The following is a 21,865-nucleotide window of genomic DNA, read 5'->3' as shown; positions in this document are numbered from 1 at the left end:
ATATGAACCTCCGGTTTTTCAGATAAAAAAAAACACAAATAGATTACATTGTCGTCACCAGCGAAGCTGATTATTAAACGTATTGTTCTTTGAGATTAGCTTCAGCATGTTTGGCTCTGACCAGCCAATCAGTGAACGGTAAAATGCTGACATCATCGAGGGGCAGCTCACTGGCCCTCTGAGGATGACTTTGACATCTGATTTTTTTTTTTGAAGAAACCGTCCCATTGCCCCACCGTTTTACATACATTGCCTCGAGCAGATTCATATCGTAGCACACAAAAGCTGAAATCTGATTGGACAAAAAAAAGTATCGGGAATAAATGAACCCAATTTAAAATGACAAATACTACAATTTCGATTGTAAAAGCAGCACCCGCCCACCACGAGTGACCAGCGTTTGTCCTCCTGATCCTCCTGAGCTGCGGCACGTCACGTTGCAGCAGCTCTGCCCTGGAGGTGAATGTTTAGTACACACACATAATGAAGCACGACAAATGAGAATACACACCACCATCTGCCCAAGAGAGACACCGCCTCACCCTCTCCTGAACACCCTCAAAGATGAAATGCAACTCGATTGTACTTCAACTGAACGAATTTGCTTGACTGCATTTACAAAAAAAAAAGTTGAATTCATTGCAGCATGATGCACAGTTTGAACAATCACGTCGAACGGAATTAAATGTGGATTAAATGCTCTCACCTGCCTGAGTGCGTCAGAGGCAGCTTTTGCAATTGTGACGTGTTTTTTGTTTGAGTGGGATCTATAGGGACTGACACAAAAGGTGACCCCCCCCCTCCCTCTTCCTGCCCCCCTGCGGTCGGTAACCTTGGAGACCGACTTTATGAAAATGAATTTGCACAGGGAGGCCATCCTGACAGCGGCATAATTACATCGCGGTGCATCACCGTTAATTTATGCAGGAGCGCATTCTTCCGGTCAGAAGTGGCGAGACCGGGTCACGCCGTTCCGAATAGACACGCATACACATGGTCAATTTATATCTAGGCGACTGTTTTCGTTGTGTGTTTCAATGTATGCGTCATTAAGATGCTGGCATTACTAAAAAAGTTTAACCTCCACTGTGGTACATGCAACGTTTTTATCCGGGTCGCGGGTGAGCTGGCGTGCGTCCCAAACTGTGAACTTCACAAATGGTCTGATGAAAATGAGCAAAGATGCTACAGTAGTTGTAAACTGTCAAACGAAAGCAATACATACCAGCAGAGCGTCCGACAATACTCACCATGGAACGCTTAGTTGCGGACCTTCTCTGCCTTTTCAACGCAATAGTTCACCGGGCCAGATTTAGCCCGGGGGCCATCCTTTTCCCACCGAGTGGTGTAAAAAGTTCCACGTTGGCTATAAGTCACTGCTCCAGTCACTCAAGTGTGGCCGTGGTGACCAAGGGCACACTAATCTCTCCCATTAGCACATCTCTCATAATGTTACTGCTAGCCGCTCTGCTGTGACAGCCTCTCTCTTCTCCGTGTGTGCGCGCGCGCTTACACACTCGCCACACGCACACAGATAATGACAGTTCTTCAGCTAGTTGCTCTCCTGTGAAAATGACACGTTCCTGCCAAATTAATATCATTACTATCAGAGTTTAATGGGCCAGTGCTGCCTCCTTATTTAAAACAGAACATCCCTCTGCTGACCTCCACTTGGTGACTGAAGGAGGAGGAGGAGGTGGATGGAGGCCAACCCGGATTATTGACGATAAACGTTGGCCAATATGGAGCTTGCTTTATGACTAATTGCAAGCTTAAACAGAAATTGAAAGCTTTTGCTCATTAGGTTTTTTATGATATTGTTGTAATTTCTTCATCTTTATCATATAGGTACATTTTCTTTTATTTTTAATTGTATTATTATATTGTTTTACTTCATATTTAGGGTTTTTTTATCCAAGACATCTCGACTGTGTTGTAAAATTAAATTTTCAAAGAATTTTATTTTAACTCACTCACTGCCATTGACGGATAAATACGCCAAAGATCCATTTTTTTCGCTCGACTGATAGTGAATGAGTTAAATCAATTTTTAGTCAAATTAGCCTTAAATGGCAAAGTTACAGAAACATTTTTTTTTTCTTGTCTTCAACTTTGATCTTTTTTATTCCTCATTCAGTATTCACTCATATCAATTTTAAAAAAAGGGTCAGTCAGTGCTAATTTTTCCCATTCAAAGCATGCAGCCAACTATCGCTGCTTTTGTTGTTTGTTGTTACAAAAATGGTTAACCATTAAAATCCTGTTTGATCCTATATTTATTTAAAGATAAACTAAAACAATCGTTGATGTTAACATTTCAATTTTGTCCTCTGGGTTTTCACGTGTTCATTTTTACATTTCCCCATTTTCACAATGACGCTACTTCTCCTCATTCAAAACATGAAGCAACATTTAAAAATGATCGTCTAACAATCGGTGAGGAACGCTGTGACGACAGATCAAAGAAGAACGCCATCTAGTGATGCCCCGCCCACATGTACGCATTTCAATACTGAAAACTTTGCTCCAGCCAAGGTATCCGAGTCACTCAGTCAGGTGAGCGCATCACAGCCAATAAAGCAGACAGGCGCGTTCATGTATAATTTACGTGTTTTATGACGGGCCACGCTCCCGTATGCCGGTGCCCGCACAAGACTAAGGAGAAAAGCCCTTTTAAAAAAGGTAATCCCCGTGCCCGAGTCCCTGCACCTTTTACGGCTCCCCTTTTAATGAATAGCTGTCCAATAAGGCCTTTTATTGTCTTAGCATATGTTGCTTTTATTAGGGCAAAATAATTAGGTTGTGCGGATCACTTCGGAAGTCCCGTCGTCGGCGGATAAAAATGAGATTGTTTCACAGTCGCTGCGCAAGTCCTTCCGACTGACGGTCATTTTCCCCTTGGATGCCTCGCGTCCTACAGCCGAGTCATATCCTCGCTTCCTGCCTCCTTGGTACCTCCCCTGGTCCATTTGCGCCTCCTCTTACCTTTGCGCTTGCCTCACCTTCACCTTTTGTTGGTCCCTCAAGCAGGCGTTCACCGGAAGCGAACGATTGGTGTTATTTGGCGTCGAAAAGGAGCATCAAGATTTTGTCCAATCGCGTAGGTCCCTCGAGGAGGCGGGGCAAGCAGCTGTCATGTGCGCGCCACGCCCATTCTCTCCTCATAAATAGGAGGGCGCTGTCTTTCTGTTGGTCAATGCCCAAGGACGACGTAGGTCGACGTAGGACGTGCCACACTATGCGCCAAGAAGTACATTCCTGACAACTTTCTTCGTCGTGGTCAGGAAGTGTCCGAGACGCCCGACGACCGATCGTTGAATATGGCGATGCGTCAAGACGACTCAGAATCGGAGACGCATTTCTCAGCGACACGTTTGTCAGCCACAAAATTGGGCTACATGTCCGTCTTTGTCTTTCGGTCCGTTGATCCATGGGTTGGTCAAGGTCGGTTCGTTAGCCAGTCAGCTTAGCGTGTCGATCGGTACGTCGGCCTGTCCAGTTGTCTTTCGGTCGGTCAGTCCTGGTCTGTCTTGGTTGGTCAGTCTGTTTGGTTGATTGAGCCCAGTGAATCGCAAATCTAGTCCGTCAGTCAGTCAGTGAGTCTCTCCGTTGATTGGTCGTTTTATTCGTTCTTGCTCGGTTTATCGGCCCTTATCAGTCAATCCAAAGCTGAACGTTTGTTCGAGCCGTCTCTGTCTGTCCTCTCCTGGCGGCGTCTTTGAGGGCAAGTCTGAAATAGAAGACAAACATTAACTACTGTATGGCTCGTCCGGAAATTCTATTGCTGGAATGACTTTGAGGTAGAAAAAGGAAAGCCCAAGCTTGAGTGGGCATGATCAAGGAATGAAAAGGGAAAAAAGAAAAGTCACGGGCGACGGGACGAGGGGGGGGGGGGGTTACAGTCTCCATCCTATCCCTAATGCCTCCTGGGGGAACACGTTGCCAGTAGGTGAGCATTAGCCCCATCCAGCGGGCTAATGGAGGCTATGAATTAGAGTTTAGCACCCACCGAAGACCAGGAGGGCCTTAATCACAGGGGAGAGCCGTGATGGTCAATTTGCGCGGATCAGTCCGATTACCTGCGCCTGTAAAGGTTGGACGGGCCCGTTCGTTGCTTCAGTGCAGTCGCTGATTTGTTCTGTTTCTATTAAAAGTTGACCTTTTATTTGTACCACGCATTTAGCAAAGCTGCTGCACCTCCGCGCTGAACCCGAGACCACCTCTGCCGGGGGGACTCAGCTCTGCAGATGTGGCACAAGTACTCTGTACTTGAGTAGAAATACAAATACTTGTGTAAAAAAAAAAAAAGACATGGATAAAAGTAGAAGTACTAAAGTGACCCCTGTGCTTCAGTAAAAAGTACCGTATTTTCCGGACTATAAGCCGCTACTTTTTCCCTAGATTTTGAACCATGCGGCTAATACAACGGTGCGGCTTTTCTGTGGATTTTTATTCCACCAGTAGGGGGCACTCTAAAGTTCAGAAAATACGCTAAATAAATCTCGATTTTTTTTTTTTTTTCTCTTGGGTCTGTTCTGTTTTAATTAGCTAAGTTGTTGCCGTGTTAAAAGGCACTGTTTTAACTGTTTATCTGTTTATGTACTTTTATGTGCATTCACAGCACAAAATCGTTCTGTTCTTGCAGTAAACAACTATTTTTTTTCTACATAGAAAACTGCAATTTATAGCCTGGTGTGGCTTGTATATTGTTTTTTTATTGATTTATTTATTTTTATTTTTATTTTTTTAAATGAGTTGCTGCGGCTTATATATTGGTTAGCCTTATAGTCCAGAAATTACTTTCTTTGAAATTTATTGAAGTAAAAAAAAAATATATATATATGCACAAAAATTTATTTTTACTGTTATATTCCATGTCTGTTTTGATAACTTGGCACAAAGTAATCAGAAGAAACAAAAGAAATCACATTACATGGCCCAAATACCAACCTACAGTTATTTAATTACTTCGTTGCAGGTACTCATTTCCTGCGACTACTTTGTATCTGTGTTCAGATTAAACCAATCCCATCCAAACTCTCATTAAATGGGAGTCAGCACATAACTGCGACTGAGTTCCCTTTTTTTTGGTTTGCGTTTTAGCAGCCGAATAAGTGAAGTACAGCTACCAAGACAAAAAAAAAAAAAAAAAGTCTATTTAAGTACAAGCACATATTTGTTCTCACTTGCCACCGCTGGACACAGGTCAGTGTTCTGTGAGTTGGACGGTGTTTTTAGTGCGAGAAAGGTGCTAATCTGCTCACCTGCTCCGCTGGGCAAGCTGAAAGGAGGGACATCTTGTTTATTTGAGGAGGTGGGGGGGGGGGGGGGGCACGTTAGCCAAAGGTCCCGCTACAGCTGGACTGAGCACGCTCAGTTGAGCTGTCAGCTTGCAAAGGTTACCGTGGTTGAGGTGCATGCGCACACACACACACACACACACACACACACACGCACACAAGCAGGCATTCATTTCAAAGGTGCCTTTTGCTCCATCACAGCCCGTTCCAGGATTCTGGTCACCTCATATTTTGCAACTATTTTTCAGATTTTCGCGGTTTCATAAAGCAATCTAAGCCGTCAATGCACATTTAAGCCATTTATTAATTGTCAAGTGAATATAAATAAATAAACAATAAGCATGCTGCTCTGGGCCACAGCTCACGACCTGGACACTCACACATAGAAGTTACACGCCATCATGTCAGGCCGAGCCTCTTAAAGGCAGATGCTTGCAATTTCTTTTTTTTTGGGGGGGGGGAACTAAATAAGTTTAGTGGATGGGTAATAAAATAAATTTTAAATGTTCTAGGTATAATTCCAAGTGTAATTTGTATTACGTCTTCAGTTTAAAAAATATGTCATGCAAAGGCTTGATTAGCATAAATGATGTTTTAATTCACTTTCTAAAATGTCTCAAAAGAAGTTAAATACAAAACACCGCAAAAACAATAAAACACAATGAGGAAATTACCTCGTTAATTGAGTATTTTTTTTTCTGTACTTGAGTCCTTTCTAAAGTATATAATTGCTCTAAAGTATATTTTGTTTAATGGATATTATTTGACTACATCACAGATTCATTCATGTAATAAACTTAATTGATTAAAATGTTTTATTAAATAATCAGTTGATAGATTTATTGTAAGAATAAAATAAATGATACTACAACATTCAACATTGTTTTAACCCTGCTTTTAACTTCATTTTTAAATTTACTTTATTCAGTATTTATTATTAAAAACAACTATTTAGATTAGATTAACCTCGTCTACATTTGACCTGACTCATCTGGTTTTTTTAAAAAAAAATCCTATTCCGCAAGAACATTTCCCCAGTCCTGAGTCAAACTGAACTCGACATAAAAAAACACACACATCATGATTTCAGTGGTTATTTATTAAATGTAAAATATCTTTAGCACGGGTTAAAAATCAGACACCTCCATCTATTTTCAAACACCACATGTCAGAGGGAGAAGAAGGAGAAAAAAAAAAACAATAGAAAACAAAACTATTTTGGAAATATACAGAAGCACAATTAATTTTGGAGTCCCACTTGAATGTTTGAGAGCAACATCGTCCACAAGGTCGGGCAGAGCACACCTCAATTTTCTTTTCCTTGAAATTTCTACTCCTAAATATCCCGTCACAATTATCGGTCCGGCCAACTTGTGGGGTGTGACCGGCCCACTCTTGCCTTTGGCCCGTGCGCTCTGCCTCAAACCTCACTTTGCGTCTGTAGCGCTGCCAATAGCCAGCCTGGTGGTGAGCGGAAACACACAAGCACCCACTGGAGCAAGAAAACAGGAAGACTTGTACACACACATGGTCCTAGAATAGAGAATATTGCCTGACAATATCTATTTTTTTATCCTATATTTTCCATTTTCTACTTTTTTTTCCACTTTTTTTTTCATGGACATGCCATATGAGAATTTAAGGAATTTATAAAAGTACCTGAAAGAATTGCTAGGTATTCAGCATGCATAGCCGGTATTATCATTATTATTGTTTTTTTTTTTTTTTTTTTTTGTTATTGTTTTTTTTATATATATATACAAGTCATCTATGTACAAAACAGACTGTTCCACAGTTCTGGCTTTATTTACATCCTGGTCAATGTCGTAGCTACAGATGGAAGACGGAGGAGGGACATTTGGGGGGGAAGTCACATGCAAGAAGATGACACAAGAGAATACGGCAAAAAACAAAACAAAAAAAAACGAACGTTACGCTACAATTCCCCCCCTCACACACTCGCACACACGCACGTACTTGCTTTTGAATACGCTTGTTAAAGAGTTTTGCACACTAATACTGTACAAGGGACGTCTGTCTCGCTTGGAGGAAGTCTTCGGGTGTTTGGAGGGTCAATGTGGAGGCTAGGATGACTTGGATTGCATCTTTGAGTGTTTCCAGAATGTTGCTGCTGCATTTTGTTATGTTGTTGTACAGGCGACTGTACGGCTATTTTTAGGAGTAGTAGTTTTGGGGAAGTAGTTCATTTTTGTACTGTTGCAAAATTTAACTTAAACTTAAAACAATCGAAGGTAAAAACGAGCCCTATTAATTTATTTTAATTATTATTAAATTGGTTTTTATATGAAAACAAAATACCATTTAAAAATATAATGAAAAAATTAAATACAAATAATTCCCACTTTTTCTTTTTTTTGTCTCTAAATTAAAGTAAAAAAAAAATTATAAAATAAACTGAAGAAAAAAAAAAGTCCACTTCCTAGAAGGGACAATTTACATAATTTTACAGCAATCATTATTTATTTTCCACTCAAAATGTTTGAATTATGTTACTTCCATATACTGTAATAATTAAAAAAAATACACACATTGAAAAGTTTATTAAAAATCAGGAAAAGTTTTATGTTCACCCCCCAAGATTATAGGACCATTTTATGGAAGCTTGTTTGCATCAGTAAAATGGTAGAAATGATCTTTAATTCAATTTATGCAATTTCACAATGTCCATTTTGTCGTGAACAAATGTGGTTACATCTTATTTAATTTTTTTAAGCTAAGTCATAAAACCTTCAAAATTAATACAAACATTAGGTTGCTTCCGTCCTCTTAAATTGCCGATTGCACAGCAGTTCAACTTGGATAATGAAGTAAATTCACTTGATTAACGTAGCCACAAATAGAATTTGCCAGTGTACCTCGCATTATCATTAATATCACATTAAGAAGAATGAGAAGAAAGGACCCGTGGCGCCCTGTCGGCTTCACGGCACATCTCAGTTTGGAATACACGGGGATAGAATCGTGTGTGTGTGTGTGTGTGTGTGTGTGGGGGCGGTGTACTCATAAATGTACCCATGAAGATTGTCCTCATAATTCATTCACGCAGATGATGATATGTTGGATATTTTTGTATGTAAGATGCTTTCTGCTAGTTTTGGGTGAACGAGCATCAGTGTGATTTTTAGGATGAACTTAAAATGCCTTTCCAGGTTAACTTCATTTGACCTCTAAACTTTATAATGCACGGTACACTTTTCAATATTTTCGTACTTATTACACTACTTTTACTTTACTTTACTACCTTTTAGCGTCTCGTTTTCCGTCTTTTTTTTTTTTTGTTCCAAATCATTTGGTCCACATTACAGATGTCATATGGCTTAAATCTTTTCTATTTCATGAAAGTTTTCAAGTTCGGTGAGATTTACACCAACTGTTACAGGATTGTGGCGTCCCCCAGAGCTCAATATTCAGTCCCAACCTGTTTCTTCCATTTGTCTTCTGTATGTCTTCAGCCAATCGTAGGGAACTTATTGCCACACATCCATCCCAATTCATCTTTAAGAACATTTTGTGAGGACAATTTTGGTCCTCATGTTGAAGAAACCAGATGTTCAGACAGATTTAGAGGTCCGCATTTGAAGGAATCACTAGGATATGATGGACCTTTAAAAAAGATTTCAGGTGTAGTTCATCCGAAAGATGTTTGCTGTTGCTTAAATCAGATTTTTTTTTTTCCGCTAGCATGCCTGAAAATTCATCTACAATTTTTGAAATCATTATCTCTTTACCTCTGTTTTTCCATTTTTTCAAGGTTACATATGGCATAAGAATACACACAAAGCTTTTTTTTTTCCTATTAGATGCAGCTATGACTAAATGACATGAAAGTCCTCCCGTCAGTTTACGTGGATTTTTTTTTTCATTGATGCATGCCTAAAAAATGAAAAAAAAAAAAGTAATATATGTTCATCAACCAATTGCATATTAGTCGGGACAGCTGAATGAATTGCATAAATATTACAGGACTATTTATGTCAGATTAAAGAATACTTTGGCCGCCCCTGGATTCAAAGCTGACAAAAAGACATCAGCAAGTTTCCCTAATTCCATCTTCTTGTGCGGCCAGTGTTTAGTAGCTGGACTCAAAGTCATCCGTGTTGGAGGCGGCATGCGCAAACGAGCGAGCGAGCGAGGGACTGCTTGGTTTGAAATTGCGCAGGCGAGCGGCATCCGTGTGAACCTTCCAGCTCAGAGAGACACTGCTTGGCATTTGTCCCGTCTTTGATACATGAGACGCCACGCCGGGCCCGGTTATCGGCCGGCTGGCAGGTTACAGCGAGACGTCGTGCTTTACTCATCACGCTGCGCTTCAAACGCCGGCGCCCAAGTTTACTTCCAGCGCTAGCTTACAGCTTCATTGATGACAAATCTTGGAATCACCCCCCCCCCTATTCATTTGCATTTGGCATGTGGGAGCACAGCTGTGTGTTCAAACAGTTGCCATGTATGGAAAGCCATTTGAGCATTTCTTACATATTCTTCATATCTATAGTAGTTTATAAGCCATGTAATAGTATATTTTTGTTTTCACTCAACTCAACACACTAGAAATTAGACGAACAAGTTATTTCCACTTCTAGTGCCAGTTTTGGCCTACTAGTGCTACATTAAAGTGACTATTAAAAAAAAAAAAGCGCTCCAACACAACCAATACTGTGTCTTAGGTCGAACCTTTTTTCCACTACTGGTGGCACTTTTGGCCTATCAATACAACCTTAATCATTAAGGAAAGCTGTTTAAACATTTATTTGATGTACCCGAAATTCATGTTAAAGTCCGTGAACTACTAGGTTTTTTGCACTCACTAGTAAGACAATTCAGTGCACTACTAAGTAGACAGTTGTGCCTTATTAGCAACATTGTTGCCACTACTCGTGCTACTTTGGCCTCAAGATCTTTGATATCCTGCTCAAGTTCTAGTACAGGTTAGGGCAGGCGTGGGCAAACTTTTTGATTCCTGGACCACAATGGGTTCTAAAATTTGACAGAGGGGCCAGACCAGGAGCAGATGTATGGAGTGTTTTGGTAACCTCACTTCATCTGAGAAAAAAAAAATACATTTAATTCTAAATGAAAATGAGCAAAAGCATCACAACAATATATATATTTGACACACCACAGTATTTAGAAAATAAAACATTAACAAGGTTTATTCATTTCATTTTTTTCAAGTTTGGCAGGCCGGATTAAAACGTTTAACGAGCCGCATGTGGCCCTCGGGCCGTAGTTTGCCCACGCCTGTGTTAAGCGGTAGCCATGGACCTTAACTCATTCACTGCCAATGACGGCTATAGACGTCAACATTTTTTTTTTTAATTTGGATGACAGTGAATGAGTTAAGCTGAATATCAAGGATATGGACTAAATGCTCAAACGGCTTTCCGAGGAGTGTGTGTTTGCGTGTGTGTGTGTGTGTGTGTGTGCATGTCGGGTGCTTGTCACCAGTGGCTTCCCTCAGTCGACTTTTGCCGCTTCCAGATAAAGAGGTGAAAACATTTCCCGTGTCCAGCTTCGACGTTTGCTTTGGTGGTGCTGGTGAAAGCTGTCACGGCAGCTTTTTATTTATTTTATTTATTTATTTTTTGTGAAAGCCTTTGAGCGTCCTGGGCTAATGTGTGTAATTCCGTTTGACGTCTTGGTTTTCGAAATGTCACAGATCCGGCGTGAATGTCACCACTAATTAGTGAATGACTGACCGGCCGGAGCGTATGAGAGAATTTGGCGTCCACACATTGTATTTTGACGCCCACAAACTTAGCTGAGAAGACTTACTGAGAGTGATATTTTTTGTGTGTATTTGTGTGTGTAAAAGCGACACACATTTCAACTTGCATCATTTCCCAACAACTTTCCGGTAGCCATGCTAATTCCCTCCATTCATTTTCTGTTGCATTTGTTCTCATTCAGTTCTAACGGGATCCGATTTTAGTTTATTTTACAACACATACATTCATCCCATTTTCTTGTCCCCGTAATTAACTGGGGATGAGGATCAAAATAATTAGGTCCACATTACAGTTGTGACATTGTTTAAAGTAAGATCCGCATTTATCTGTTACAGCTCCACTAGATTCTGGGGTCCCGCACGGCTCAATTTTGGGGCCCAACCTGTTCACACTATCGTTGCTTCTGTTGGTTTCAATCTTCCCATTTTCTGGAGTGCTTGTCCACATTAGGGAGGAGGGTGATCTTAGAGTCTATCTCAGTTGAACTTGGGCAAAAAAAGTGGGGTACACCCTAGACTGTTGGCTGGACAAACAACCGTTCTCACTCACATTCACACCTATCGACAAGTGTTCAATGAACCCCACATGCATGTTTGTTCGGAACATATGAGGAAGCCAGAGCACCCGGAGAAAACCCACGCAAGAGACCCGAGCGGAGCTGAGATTCGAACCCCGAACCTCAGAACTGTGAGGCTAACCACGAGCCCACTGTGATGCCGCCCACTGATTCCATGTGAAAAATATACAGATTTATAACCTCGTCCTTTCACATATACACTGAACCCCACCCGTGTAAAAATGTGTGTAATTGTCTATGGATGCCACAAGAGGGCAGCAAAGCATGATTTTCTATTAGACAAAGCTATGGCCCGGAATAAATGAAGCCAAGCAAACCAAAGCAATATTTTTGAATGAGACGTGATCACAAAAACAGCAAATAGGTTTCCAAAAACTCTTGGCGTGTATGCTGGGGTTCACTGTACACATAAAAACGCTTCATCCATCATGATGTTCTTGTTCGCATGGTCCCATAGACACCTGGTAGAGACATAGATAAATAAATATATGTATATAAATATATGTACAGGAGAGGCAGCATGTCCACTTTGAGTTCATGTGTGTGTTTGGTTTGTCTTTCCGCAGCAACAAGGCGCCGCCACCAGCGTGTATTGCGCCGTGGCCCCCGAGCTGGAGGGCCTGGGGGGCATGTACTTCAACAACTGCTTCCGCTGCGAGCCCTCCGCCCAGGCCCAGGACCCGGATACCGCCGCCGGCCTGTGGGAGCTGAGCGAGCGCCTGGTGGCGCACGGCGAGACCACCACCGGCCAGGTCCGGGCCATGTGAGGAGCAATGGCGTCACGCTCGGTGTTATCCCAACAAATTAAATTCCCAAAAATGGGGGCGCCTCATCGACTGCGTTGTTGGATAGAGCTGCCAAAAGCGCTACTGTGTGTATGGACACGCCACAATGGGGCGAGGGGGATGGGGGGAGGTTACATGTACACTACTCGGTGGAGAGGAAAGGTTTACACTTGGGTTCTGCTCGTTTTTTCTTAATTTTTCTTCTTGTTAAAAACACTCTTCTTTGAAAGTCAATATTCACTAATGGACATTCTCGCTGTAATTTATGTTTCTGATTCCAGCAATAGTTTGTAATATTAGGGCCACACTGAAAAGATACAAAAATAAATAAATAACATGAGAAAAATAGTCAGATGTGGAGAACTTTTCTTTTTTTTTTTTACTTTATTTACAAGAATGAATTAATATTTTTATGTAAAGTATAGAATCAAAATGTTACATGAAGAATGGAGAAAGTCATTTTGTGAGGCTGATATATATTTACATAAAAGGTCACAATTTAAAGTTAAAGTTAAGAGTATTGCAAGAAAAAAAGTGCAATGTGATTGTATGGGAGTAACCGTATAATAAAAAATAAGTAATACCAGGGGGAAAAAAATATATAAACGTTATTCGGAAACAGTCATGTTGTACAATAATGAAGACGGAATTTTATGAGGACAATAAAATTATCCAGAAAAAATGTCTTTGATAAGTTGATATATTGTAGTAAAAAGTGGCATTATTACAAGTAAAAAGTGGGACTTTTACAGCAAAAGGTTGCATTAAAAAATGTCGTAATAATTTTTTACATAAGCAGGAAGTTACGATATTACAAGAAAAAAAATGCAAAATTTCGACAAAACATTTCACAAGGGGGGAAAATACATTTTAGGAAAATAAAAGAATTTTTTTTTTTAAAGGTTATTTTTATTCCTTGAATAAAACTTTCTCACACTGTGACCTTTCTCCAATAATAATTGAAAAAAAAGAACGCTATTAATTTTACAATTTCATTTTTCATTGTGGCCCTAATCTTTTGCCCAAACAAAGTTGATTTTTTTTTTTTTTTTTTTTTGAGCTTTGTAAATGATACTTGCTACTTGTGTTAATCCTTCCGGGTTGGGTCTAAAGAAACAAAAAGAAACTCATGACTATACCAGCACACACAGAGGTATGATTCTATATATTATAGTTCCACTTTTTTTATTATTATTTTTTTTAATAATGTCCCTATCTTCTATACAATATTTACAACATCCTGATTGGTGGACGTGTGCTAAAGGGGTGTGGACATCACTTCATCATTTTTTTTCTCCTGTTTTCTATATGAATTGACCTATTTATTTATAAACTACACTCTGGTAAGACTTTATTACAATTTAAATTTTTTTTTTAATAGGAAATATGGTTTAGATGTTTTTTTTCTTGTCATTTTGATCCGAGGAAAATGTGGTGGATTTCAGTCTGGTGTGTTTTTCTTCCTTCTTCTTGTGTATTTTTTTTTTTCAACCCTGGCAGGGATTGGGGGATTGAGGGAGGGTATTGTTGGTGTCAAAAGTTACGCCGCCGTTGGTTGGGTTGCTTTTTGAGACCTTGTGCTTTATGGCAGTCAGGGTGCTATTTGTCCATCTTGAAACATCAGCGTTCCAGTGGAGGGATATCTGTGTAGAGGAAAAGAGAGACAAATTAGAGCCTTGAATAAAAATAAAAAGGAAAAAAATAGATATAATTTGTGTCTTTCCAGTCATGTGTTTTGCATCTGAAGCCCATTAAAAGGAGGAGTGTGTAAATCAGCTGGCCATTAGGGGGAGATATTTGTGTAGGCAGCAAACAAGCAACGCCGAGGCCACCGCTGCTTCTTATGCAGCAATAAAAAAAAAACCTCATCGTGTCATTTTCATGTAATTAATGCTTTATTATTTACGAGAGCATGCAGGTGGGCTGTGGGAACAAAACAAACAGATGAAGCAGCTCATCCCCACAGATGCCCACACATTCCTTTTTTTTTTTATGATTATTGTTAATATTCCAAAATGAAAAGAACGGACAGAAGGAAGGCGATAGCGCCAGTGTGTCCTGCCCTGCTGCAATCTGCAGTGCACTCCACAGCGCAGGTGTTTTATCACATCACAATACAGCAATTTTCAGTGAAACGTGCACACTTGTGAACGCAGGTGCCGTCAAAACTTTCAGTTGCGGCATTAATTTCAACAATGGAGCAAAGAAATCATGTGAGAGATTCGAACAATTAAACTCTACTTCTTCTAGTCGCTGTCCATGGTGCTAGTCACACTACCGCTACTTGTGCCGATTTTTTTCTATATCCAGCTGAGAAGAATTTGTGAGTCTTTTATTCGGAGTGTGTAGCGTGCAACTGTTCAAGAATAACATTCTTGCACGAGTCATTCGAGAATCGAAGAAGACCTTCAGTGCGCCCGCGCATCAAACGAACGGACATGAGCGTCGGAGCGAGGTGGGAGGAGCCTGCCCGACTTCCACAGCGAGTGCCATCGATCAGTTCGTATCGGAATCGTCCTGATAGCTGATCAATATGCGACACTTCCTCTCAGCGGGAGGAGGAGGACCTTGATCCTTTGACCCCCCCCCCCTCCAGTGTTTCAACAACCTTTATGTATTATGAATTGAATGGAAATGTCATTAACCCTTTCCAGCCCCTTGAAAACCACTCCACAAATGTTTGTAAGTTTTTTTTTTTTTTTTTTATGACAACCAGCGGACCACGTTGGACCAAGATGCATAGATGAAAGAAAAAAAAAAACCTGCAGTACTTCAACTGGTAGTCGCTATAAACCGCTTGAAGCAAGCTCATGATGCTTCTTTTTTGAAGCGCTGTTTGCTATCTACCAAGGCGGGCAAGATAGCCAAAGTGAGAAATAAGTTTGCTCCTAAATGCAAATTTTGCTTGGAACAAAAAGACAAAAGTCTGCGAGCATTGGATCAGAACTCGAAAAATTCTGTTCTTGTCTTAACTTCCTTACAAATGGACTTTCTTCGTGTGAAATCCGGGCCTGTTTAGTTGCACATAAAGCTAATGTTGCTTTCTGCCCTCTAGTGGATGTTTTATTATAACATATGTCACCATGAGCAAAAATATTTTTTTTTGTCGTAAAATATCATTTCTTGGATCAATTCAAAGAAACTGGATAGTTTCTCACCATAGTTGATCTCTTACGGCATGTAACAAAGTGGTTGGGAATGACTTCCGCAACACTCATGAAGACGCACACACGCACACAAATAATATGGTGGGACACAATCCGGGCACCACCATCCAACATGAAGCAAAAACCAACAATGACTGTTCCCTTAATTTCTTTTCTTCCCTTCACCGAGTTCATTTCAATTTGGGCTGTAATTGTTTACGAGCGACCATTTCATTTTCCATTATTGTTTTTATTTCTCCTTGTGATTAATTTCACCTCTCAAGGAATAATTATGAGAGGATTGATTTGATTATGCCTTTGTTCTGGCCCCCCCGTCGGCTCCATTGACTGAGGGAAACGCCATCTCGCCATTTGCGGCGGATATATTTAATGATCACAATCAATGTTAAAGCTCTCTCTAGACTCGACTAACTCAATAAATATCTGCCAGGAGGAAATTTACCATCTAACTACAGCCGGCAATAAAGTCTCTGCCTTTTCTCCTCCTCCCTCGGCCGCCCACTCTGCTTTCTTTTCCACCTCGGCCACATTGTGATTAAAACTGCTGATACATTTTCATTAAGAGCTGCTGCCGAGTCCGGTCTGTCATCACGCTGTTTAGTTGCTCTCGTAGGCTGCTCGTGGACTGTGACGCAAATTTTTTTTTTTATTGTGTGTCATTTCCATGTCAAGGGACCATCAAAATGTCTCTCTCTCTCTTTTTAATTTTTTTTAAATTAAGTTAAGAACATTTTATGAGTATGTTATAGGGCTGTCACGGTGAAAGTGTTGTCTTTGGAGTTTTAATTATTGAAAATCGGTGAATGCCGTTTTATTGAATTAATTATGGAAAATTGTATGATTAATTAGTTCCACATTTTTAATCACTTGACAGCTCTAATATAGAAAAAAAGGTGTGGAACAGAAAGAGTACATCTTAATATATGTATACAACATATTTTTTCCTCGTAAAATTCAACTTTATTCTTGTAAAATGCTCATGTATTTCATGCAAATATTTTCTATATTTTTGACTTTACATCTTAATTTCTAAATGACACCGCATTCCGACCGTGGTGGCCATTGGGAATTTCAGGAAAATGTCTGAATTTTCCCGACTGGCCGGTCTGTGCCATTGCCAATCGAAATGTGTAACCATCGCAGATTAACGATCAACGCTTGACGTCAGTGCCAGGTTGATGATTAACTTTCATAGTCTGTCACATCGACGATTATGATTAAATTTATTAAATTTTGTATTCATTTCAACCATTTTTTTTTAACAAATTACACATTTATCTTCAAAGATTTTTAAAAACAAGAATTGTGTGCATGACTTTGATTCTTGGAGGTATTTCTTTGGATCCACACAGGCCAAAATACAAGATGGAAAGTGTATGTATTTAGTTTTTTCTTGTAGCGATATTATGGAGAGTCGTCTTTATGTTATGAAAACCACCAAATGATTGTTCTCATCATTTCTCTTTCCTGCTTCTGTACAGCCACCACTGCTTTGGAGCTAAACAGCACAGCGGGGCGTCGTCACCCTGCTGCGATGTGTGCATTTATGCCTCGCGAGCAAATGACACTAAAACGGATCGCTGTTTGTCACACTGCCAACCTCTTTGTCACACGTACAGTTAATTAGTTTATGTTCTCTTAGGACTGCATTTTTTCAGTATTTTTTATTTTTTTTTTTACTGTTCAGTGGATGTGTTCCTATGTTTTTTCTAAGTGCTTAACCTCATTAGCTGGAGCATATCCCAGCTGAATTTGGGTAAGAGGACATCCTGGATTGGTCGTTAGCCAGTTGCAGGGAACATATGGAGCAACATCCACCAATTAGTATTTATTATTTCTCAGATTTAGCTATTTATCAGTACAAGTTTGGGTAAAATGATAAATTTGGGTTTCTTCTATGAACTACTTACAACATAACACCCACATTTCAAATGCAAATATTGTCATCAGGAGAAATTTCTTTTTATTTATTTCTTTTTTTTTATTTAATTTTTTTGTTTTTTGTTTCTTTTTCCGGTGTCTTCATTTTTTTCTAAATTATTTTTTAAGTTGGATTGGGGCGTTCCACAGAGCTCCATTTTAGGTCCCAACCTGTTCTCACTAAAGCTGAGCAGTCCCACATGGATTGGTCGCCAATCATCACATGGCATAATAGTCATACCAACATTCACATTCACACCTTTGGATTTAGCCCCACCAATGACTCCAACATGCAAGTTTTCGGAATGTGGGGGTTGACCCATTAGAGATTACTCAACTCAAGCACCTGCATATTCAAACGATACATCTTTATTTATATATCCTTACTTTTGCATTCAAACTCTTCACTTATTACCCCTCTGCCAGTTCTCCCGCGCCAACTATAACTAGCAGGTGTTTGTATTTATTCATTCAATGTGTGGAAGTCACTGCTCCGTCGAGGAAATCCTCAAATCCCCCAGCGTGTCCTCGGCGCGAGACAGCATGACCTTGTAAACCCTGAGTTATTTGCCCCGACAACTGTGTACGACCGCGAAGAAAAGCAAGAAGGGGAAGCGATGGGATGGGGTGGGCTGGGAGGCGATGATGGGATAGGGGGTTGCTTGTTGGAGTGGGGGGGGGGGGCGCTCGAGGGGGTCTATTTCAAGAAAAAGAGCTCGTGCCTGTCATGCCTTTCAAATGCTAAGAAAAATGAGCACTTGGGCTGAAGTACAATTATTAGCCCCTGTCCACAGATTCATCACAGCACAGAGTGGGAGGTAGAGAGGATGGAGGAGGGGGTGGAGCGAAAAGGTTGTGGAGTGGAGGAGAGAAACAATGAGAAAGTGAGGAAATTGACCCAAGTCCGTGAGTGAGGTGCTAAGGTGCTCGGAGAAACACAAGGGAGGTTGAAAGGGGACGGAAGAGGTGGAGTTTTGGGAGTAAAGAATGGAAGGAGGGTGCGGGGGGGGGCTAAATAAAAGGTGAGTGAGGAAATGAGAAAGAGCGAGGTCGAGGTAAAAGAGGCTCGAATGAAATAAGAGGATTTGTCAGGCCAGCGCTTGGTGGCAGTAATAAAGTCTGCTAATCTGAGGAGGCCCCAACGCTTGGCTGCTCACACGCCGACTCGCTCCATGTCCCACTTTACCATCGGGCCACGCCAAGGTCACACACGCACGCGCACACACATATTTTCAATCAGCTTGTTTGTGCCCCAAGTGTGTGTGTGAGTGTGCGCTCCTTCCAAAGGCTGCACAGTGTGGCCAAAAAAAAACTAAACAAAAACACACCCAATTGTCCTCGGTATCCTCTTTGGAAAGCACTCCCTTCACCTTAACAAACATGGCCGCCCACACCCACAGCCATTTTGATTTTGGAAGCTCATTTTTCTCCCCTCCTTAACCGACTCGGGCCTCGCCAATCAATAGCTATCAAAACCGTTACGTGAATACATCTGTCACGCGCAGATAGTAGATCGGCGGGGATGTAACGCGTGTGGTTAAGACCGCTGCCGGCTGAAAGAGGATATGTGTTCCTGTGTGTGTGTGCGAGCAAGCAAGTCAGTTTCCCACAAAGCACACGTCACATCATGTATTCCTGTTTTTAGCTACATTTCATCAACACAAACTGAAGCAAAAGACTTCACCGAGTACAATTCAGAATCTACGAGTCAAAACTGACCAAAAATTGAGATAACCCTTCCCAAGGGTTAGGGTTAGGGTTAGGGTTAGGATAAGGTTAGGGTTCGGGTAGGGTTAGGGTTTAGGGTTAGGTTAGGTGTTAGTGTTATGTTAGGAGTAGGGTTAGGGTTTAGGGTTAGGAGTAGGGTTAGGGTTAGGGTTTAGGATTAGGGTTAGGGTTTAGGGTTAGGGTTTCGTGTCGGGTTAAGGTTAGGGTTAGGGTTAGGGTTTAGGGTTTCATGTCGGGTTAGGGTTAGGGGTTCGAGTAGGATTAGGGTTACAGTCAACTATGTCTTTTCTTCACAACCCTTTTTGAAACAAGAACATCATATTTTACATTATAAACATTTTGTGGAAGAGTTTTTTCGACAAAAACGCCAATTTGGACAGAATAATTGTACTTTCTTCCATCTAATAAATATGATCCATCAATAATCAGTTTCAAACAAAATAAGGAGAACTCGATAAATTCCCGTGACACATATTTGTAAACTCGGCCAGATTGATCCTGGTCCAAACTAAAACGAGGTTTTAGAATTGTTCTTTCTTCCTCTTGTTTGCTCACTTGTCGGACACATGGCCGCAGAAGTTATGATTGACACTCACAGGTTGATTTAGCTGTCGTTCGCAAACGGTACAATACCCGCACGCACATAATCGCCTCATTGAGAAACACTACAACCACTCGCATTACGACTACAAAGTATGCACGGGATCACTCTCTCTCTCTCTCTGTCTCTCTCTCTCTCTCTCTCTTTTTCTCTGTCTCTCTCTCTCTTTTTCGCTGTCTCTCTCTCTCTCTCTCTCTCTCTTTCTCTGTCTCTCTCTCTCTTTTTTGCTGTCTCTCTCTCTCTCTTTTTTTCTCTGTCTTTCTCTCTTTTTCTCTGTCTCTCTCTCACTCTCTCTCTCTCTCTCCCGCATAATGCTCTAAATGGGCTCGCTGGCGGCCGACCAGAGCTGCCTTGTAAATAAAACCGATGCCGTTGGATTGGAATAAATTAAGGTCATATATGCAAAAACGGAAAAATCATAGCAATATCTCAATGGATGTCAGCGAAGAGAGAGAGAGAGAGAGAGAGAGAGGGAATGAGGGAGATGGAGGGAGGTGGTGGCGAGCTAACAGGTGTAGATTTACATTGCCACCTCATAGCTCATTCAACTATTTTTTTTCCACTTCAATCTCCAAATGCACCACTCCCACCCGTGCAAAGCATTGTGGGAAGAGGAGGCGTAAAAGGAGTTTTTTTTCGACCAAGGTTTCCGGCTTTCTGACACCTGCGCTCTAAATTGTGCATGGGACTTTGAATGCTTAAAATAAATACATAAAAGGATGATACTGCTACTAAGATATGAGCAAAAAAAGTTCTGATAAGAATGGTGGTATCCAATTAGTCCACGCCCCTTAAAGGCAGTAAGTGCTGAGGAGAAGCAGACCGTAATGTTTATTGTGTCCTCCTTGAGCGCAATGTGCAGTTTGGCACCTGGAGAAGATTACCTAAGATAACCTTTATTAGTCCCACAATGGGGAAACTTGAAAAAAAATTGTCCTCCCGGCAGGGAATTGAATCTCTGTCTTCTGTTTGACAGGCAGAGAAACTGATATGGTGAAAGGCAACGCAAGGCAGCTTTACTTCAACAGCTCATTTAACACACAAGGTAACTCAATGTGCTTCACAGTTACAAAAAAAAACTAAACAAACACCAACAACAGCAAAAACACCAGAGACTAGCTAATGAAACTAGCATCACTAACGTAGCAGTTTGAAACCTTTAAGCAATTTAGATTTCAACACAAATCCTGCACAAAACATTATTGACAAAGTAATAATCCTGTAATTTAGTTGTAAGTGTCTTCTTCGTGTTTCATTATCAAATTGACCGGTACCCGATGGCTTTATATATTATACTGCCCCCTGGCGGAGAAGACGCACATTGCAGAAAGAGCGACACTTCATCTATTGAACAAATTGATGAAAGCAAGATGCAGAATTTATGTTTTTATACAGTACAATACGCTGGACTTGATTTGAGAGTGGTTTGAGTTACAAGAGTGGTCAGAAAACGAATAAAACTTGTAAGTCAAGGTACCACAGTTCATACTTGAATTCTGCACAACCACAACTGATTGACGGGAATGTAACCACAAATACAACAATACCAACACTGTGGTTCCATTCAATGGTTATTGTGCTAGGGCAGACATGCTCCAATGCGTGTGCGTGTGTGTGTGCGTGTGTTATAAATGCAGGGGAGAGGAGTCACTCGACAAAACACACTCTCATACCTACCAGATTAATTACGAGTGCCGTGAATCACTGCGCAATTAATTAACTCGTCCTTCGTAATGAGACTGTGTGTGTATGTGCGCGCGTGTGCGTGCACGCGCGTGCGTGCGTGTCAGCCCCACCACCTCTCGCCCTGTACCTTCTCTAATTGCTCCCCTCTCTATTAAAATGCAGTCTGCTGTGACATTACTCAACCCTCTGTTAGAGCTCCATCATAGCAAGCGCACACACACACGCACGCGCACGCACACACACGCACGCACACACGTACTTCATTTTTACAGTAGTTTGTGGATGAGGGGCACGTCACAAGAAAACTTATGGTGAAATCATATTTTTTGCAAAATCTCCCAAATCAAAGCCAAA

At 40.9% G+C, this 21,865-nt stretch overlaps 2 protein-coding genes across 4 annotated transcripts in view; one reads left to right on the top strand and one right to left on the bottom strand.

Annotated features, from left to right (window-relative positions):
- The window catches only part of wwox (WW domain containing oxidoreductase), a 151,705-nt gene extending 137,579 nt beyond the window's left edge, over positions 1–14,126 (top strand). The window contains exon 9 of the mRNA XM_088298336.1: positions 12,191–14,126. Within this exon, the coding sequence (XP_088154462.1) occupies positions 12,191–12,391 (201 nt within the window). The 3' untranslated portion in view covers positions 12,392–14,126. The remainder of the gene's footprint in view (positions 1–12,190) is intronic.
- The window catches only part of LOC148334831 (transcription factor Maf-like), a 48,543-nt gene continuing 35,238 nt past the window's right edge, over positions 8,561–21,865 (bottom strand). For all 3 annotated transcript variants that reach the window (XR_015844059.1, XM_088298338.1, XM_088298339.1), the window contains one exon: positions 8,561–14,052. Coding sequence is in view for 1 of the 3 variants with exons in the window: in XM_088298338.1 (XP_088154464.1) it covers positions 14,001–14,052 (52 nt within the window). In the remaining 2 variants the exon portion in view is untranslated. The remainder of the gene's footprint in view (positions 14,053–21,865) is intronic.

Source organism: Idiotropiscis lumnitzeri, chromosome 6, assembly GCF_059441095.1.
Source record: "Idiotropiscis lumnitzeri isolate Australia: NSW breed Sydney's pygmy pipehorse chromosome 6, RoL_Ilum_1.0, whole genome shotgun sequence".
Lineage (NCBI taxonomy): Eukaryota > Metazoa > Chordata > Actinopteri > Syngnathiformes > Syngnathidae > Idiotropiscis > Idiotropiscis lumnitzeri.
The sequence above is the reverse complement of the archived record's forward strand: the minus strand, read 5'-3'. Positions and strand labels throughout refer to the sequence as shown.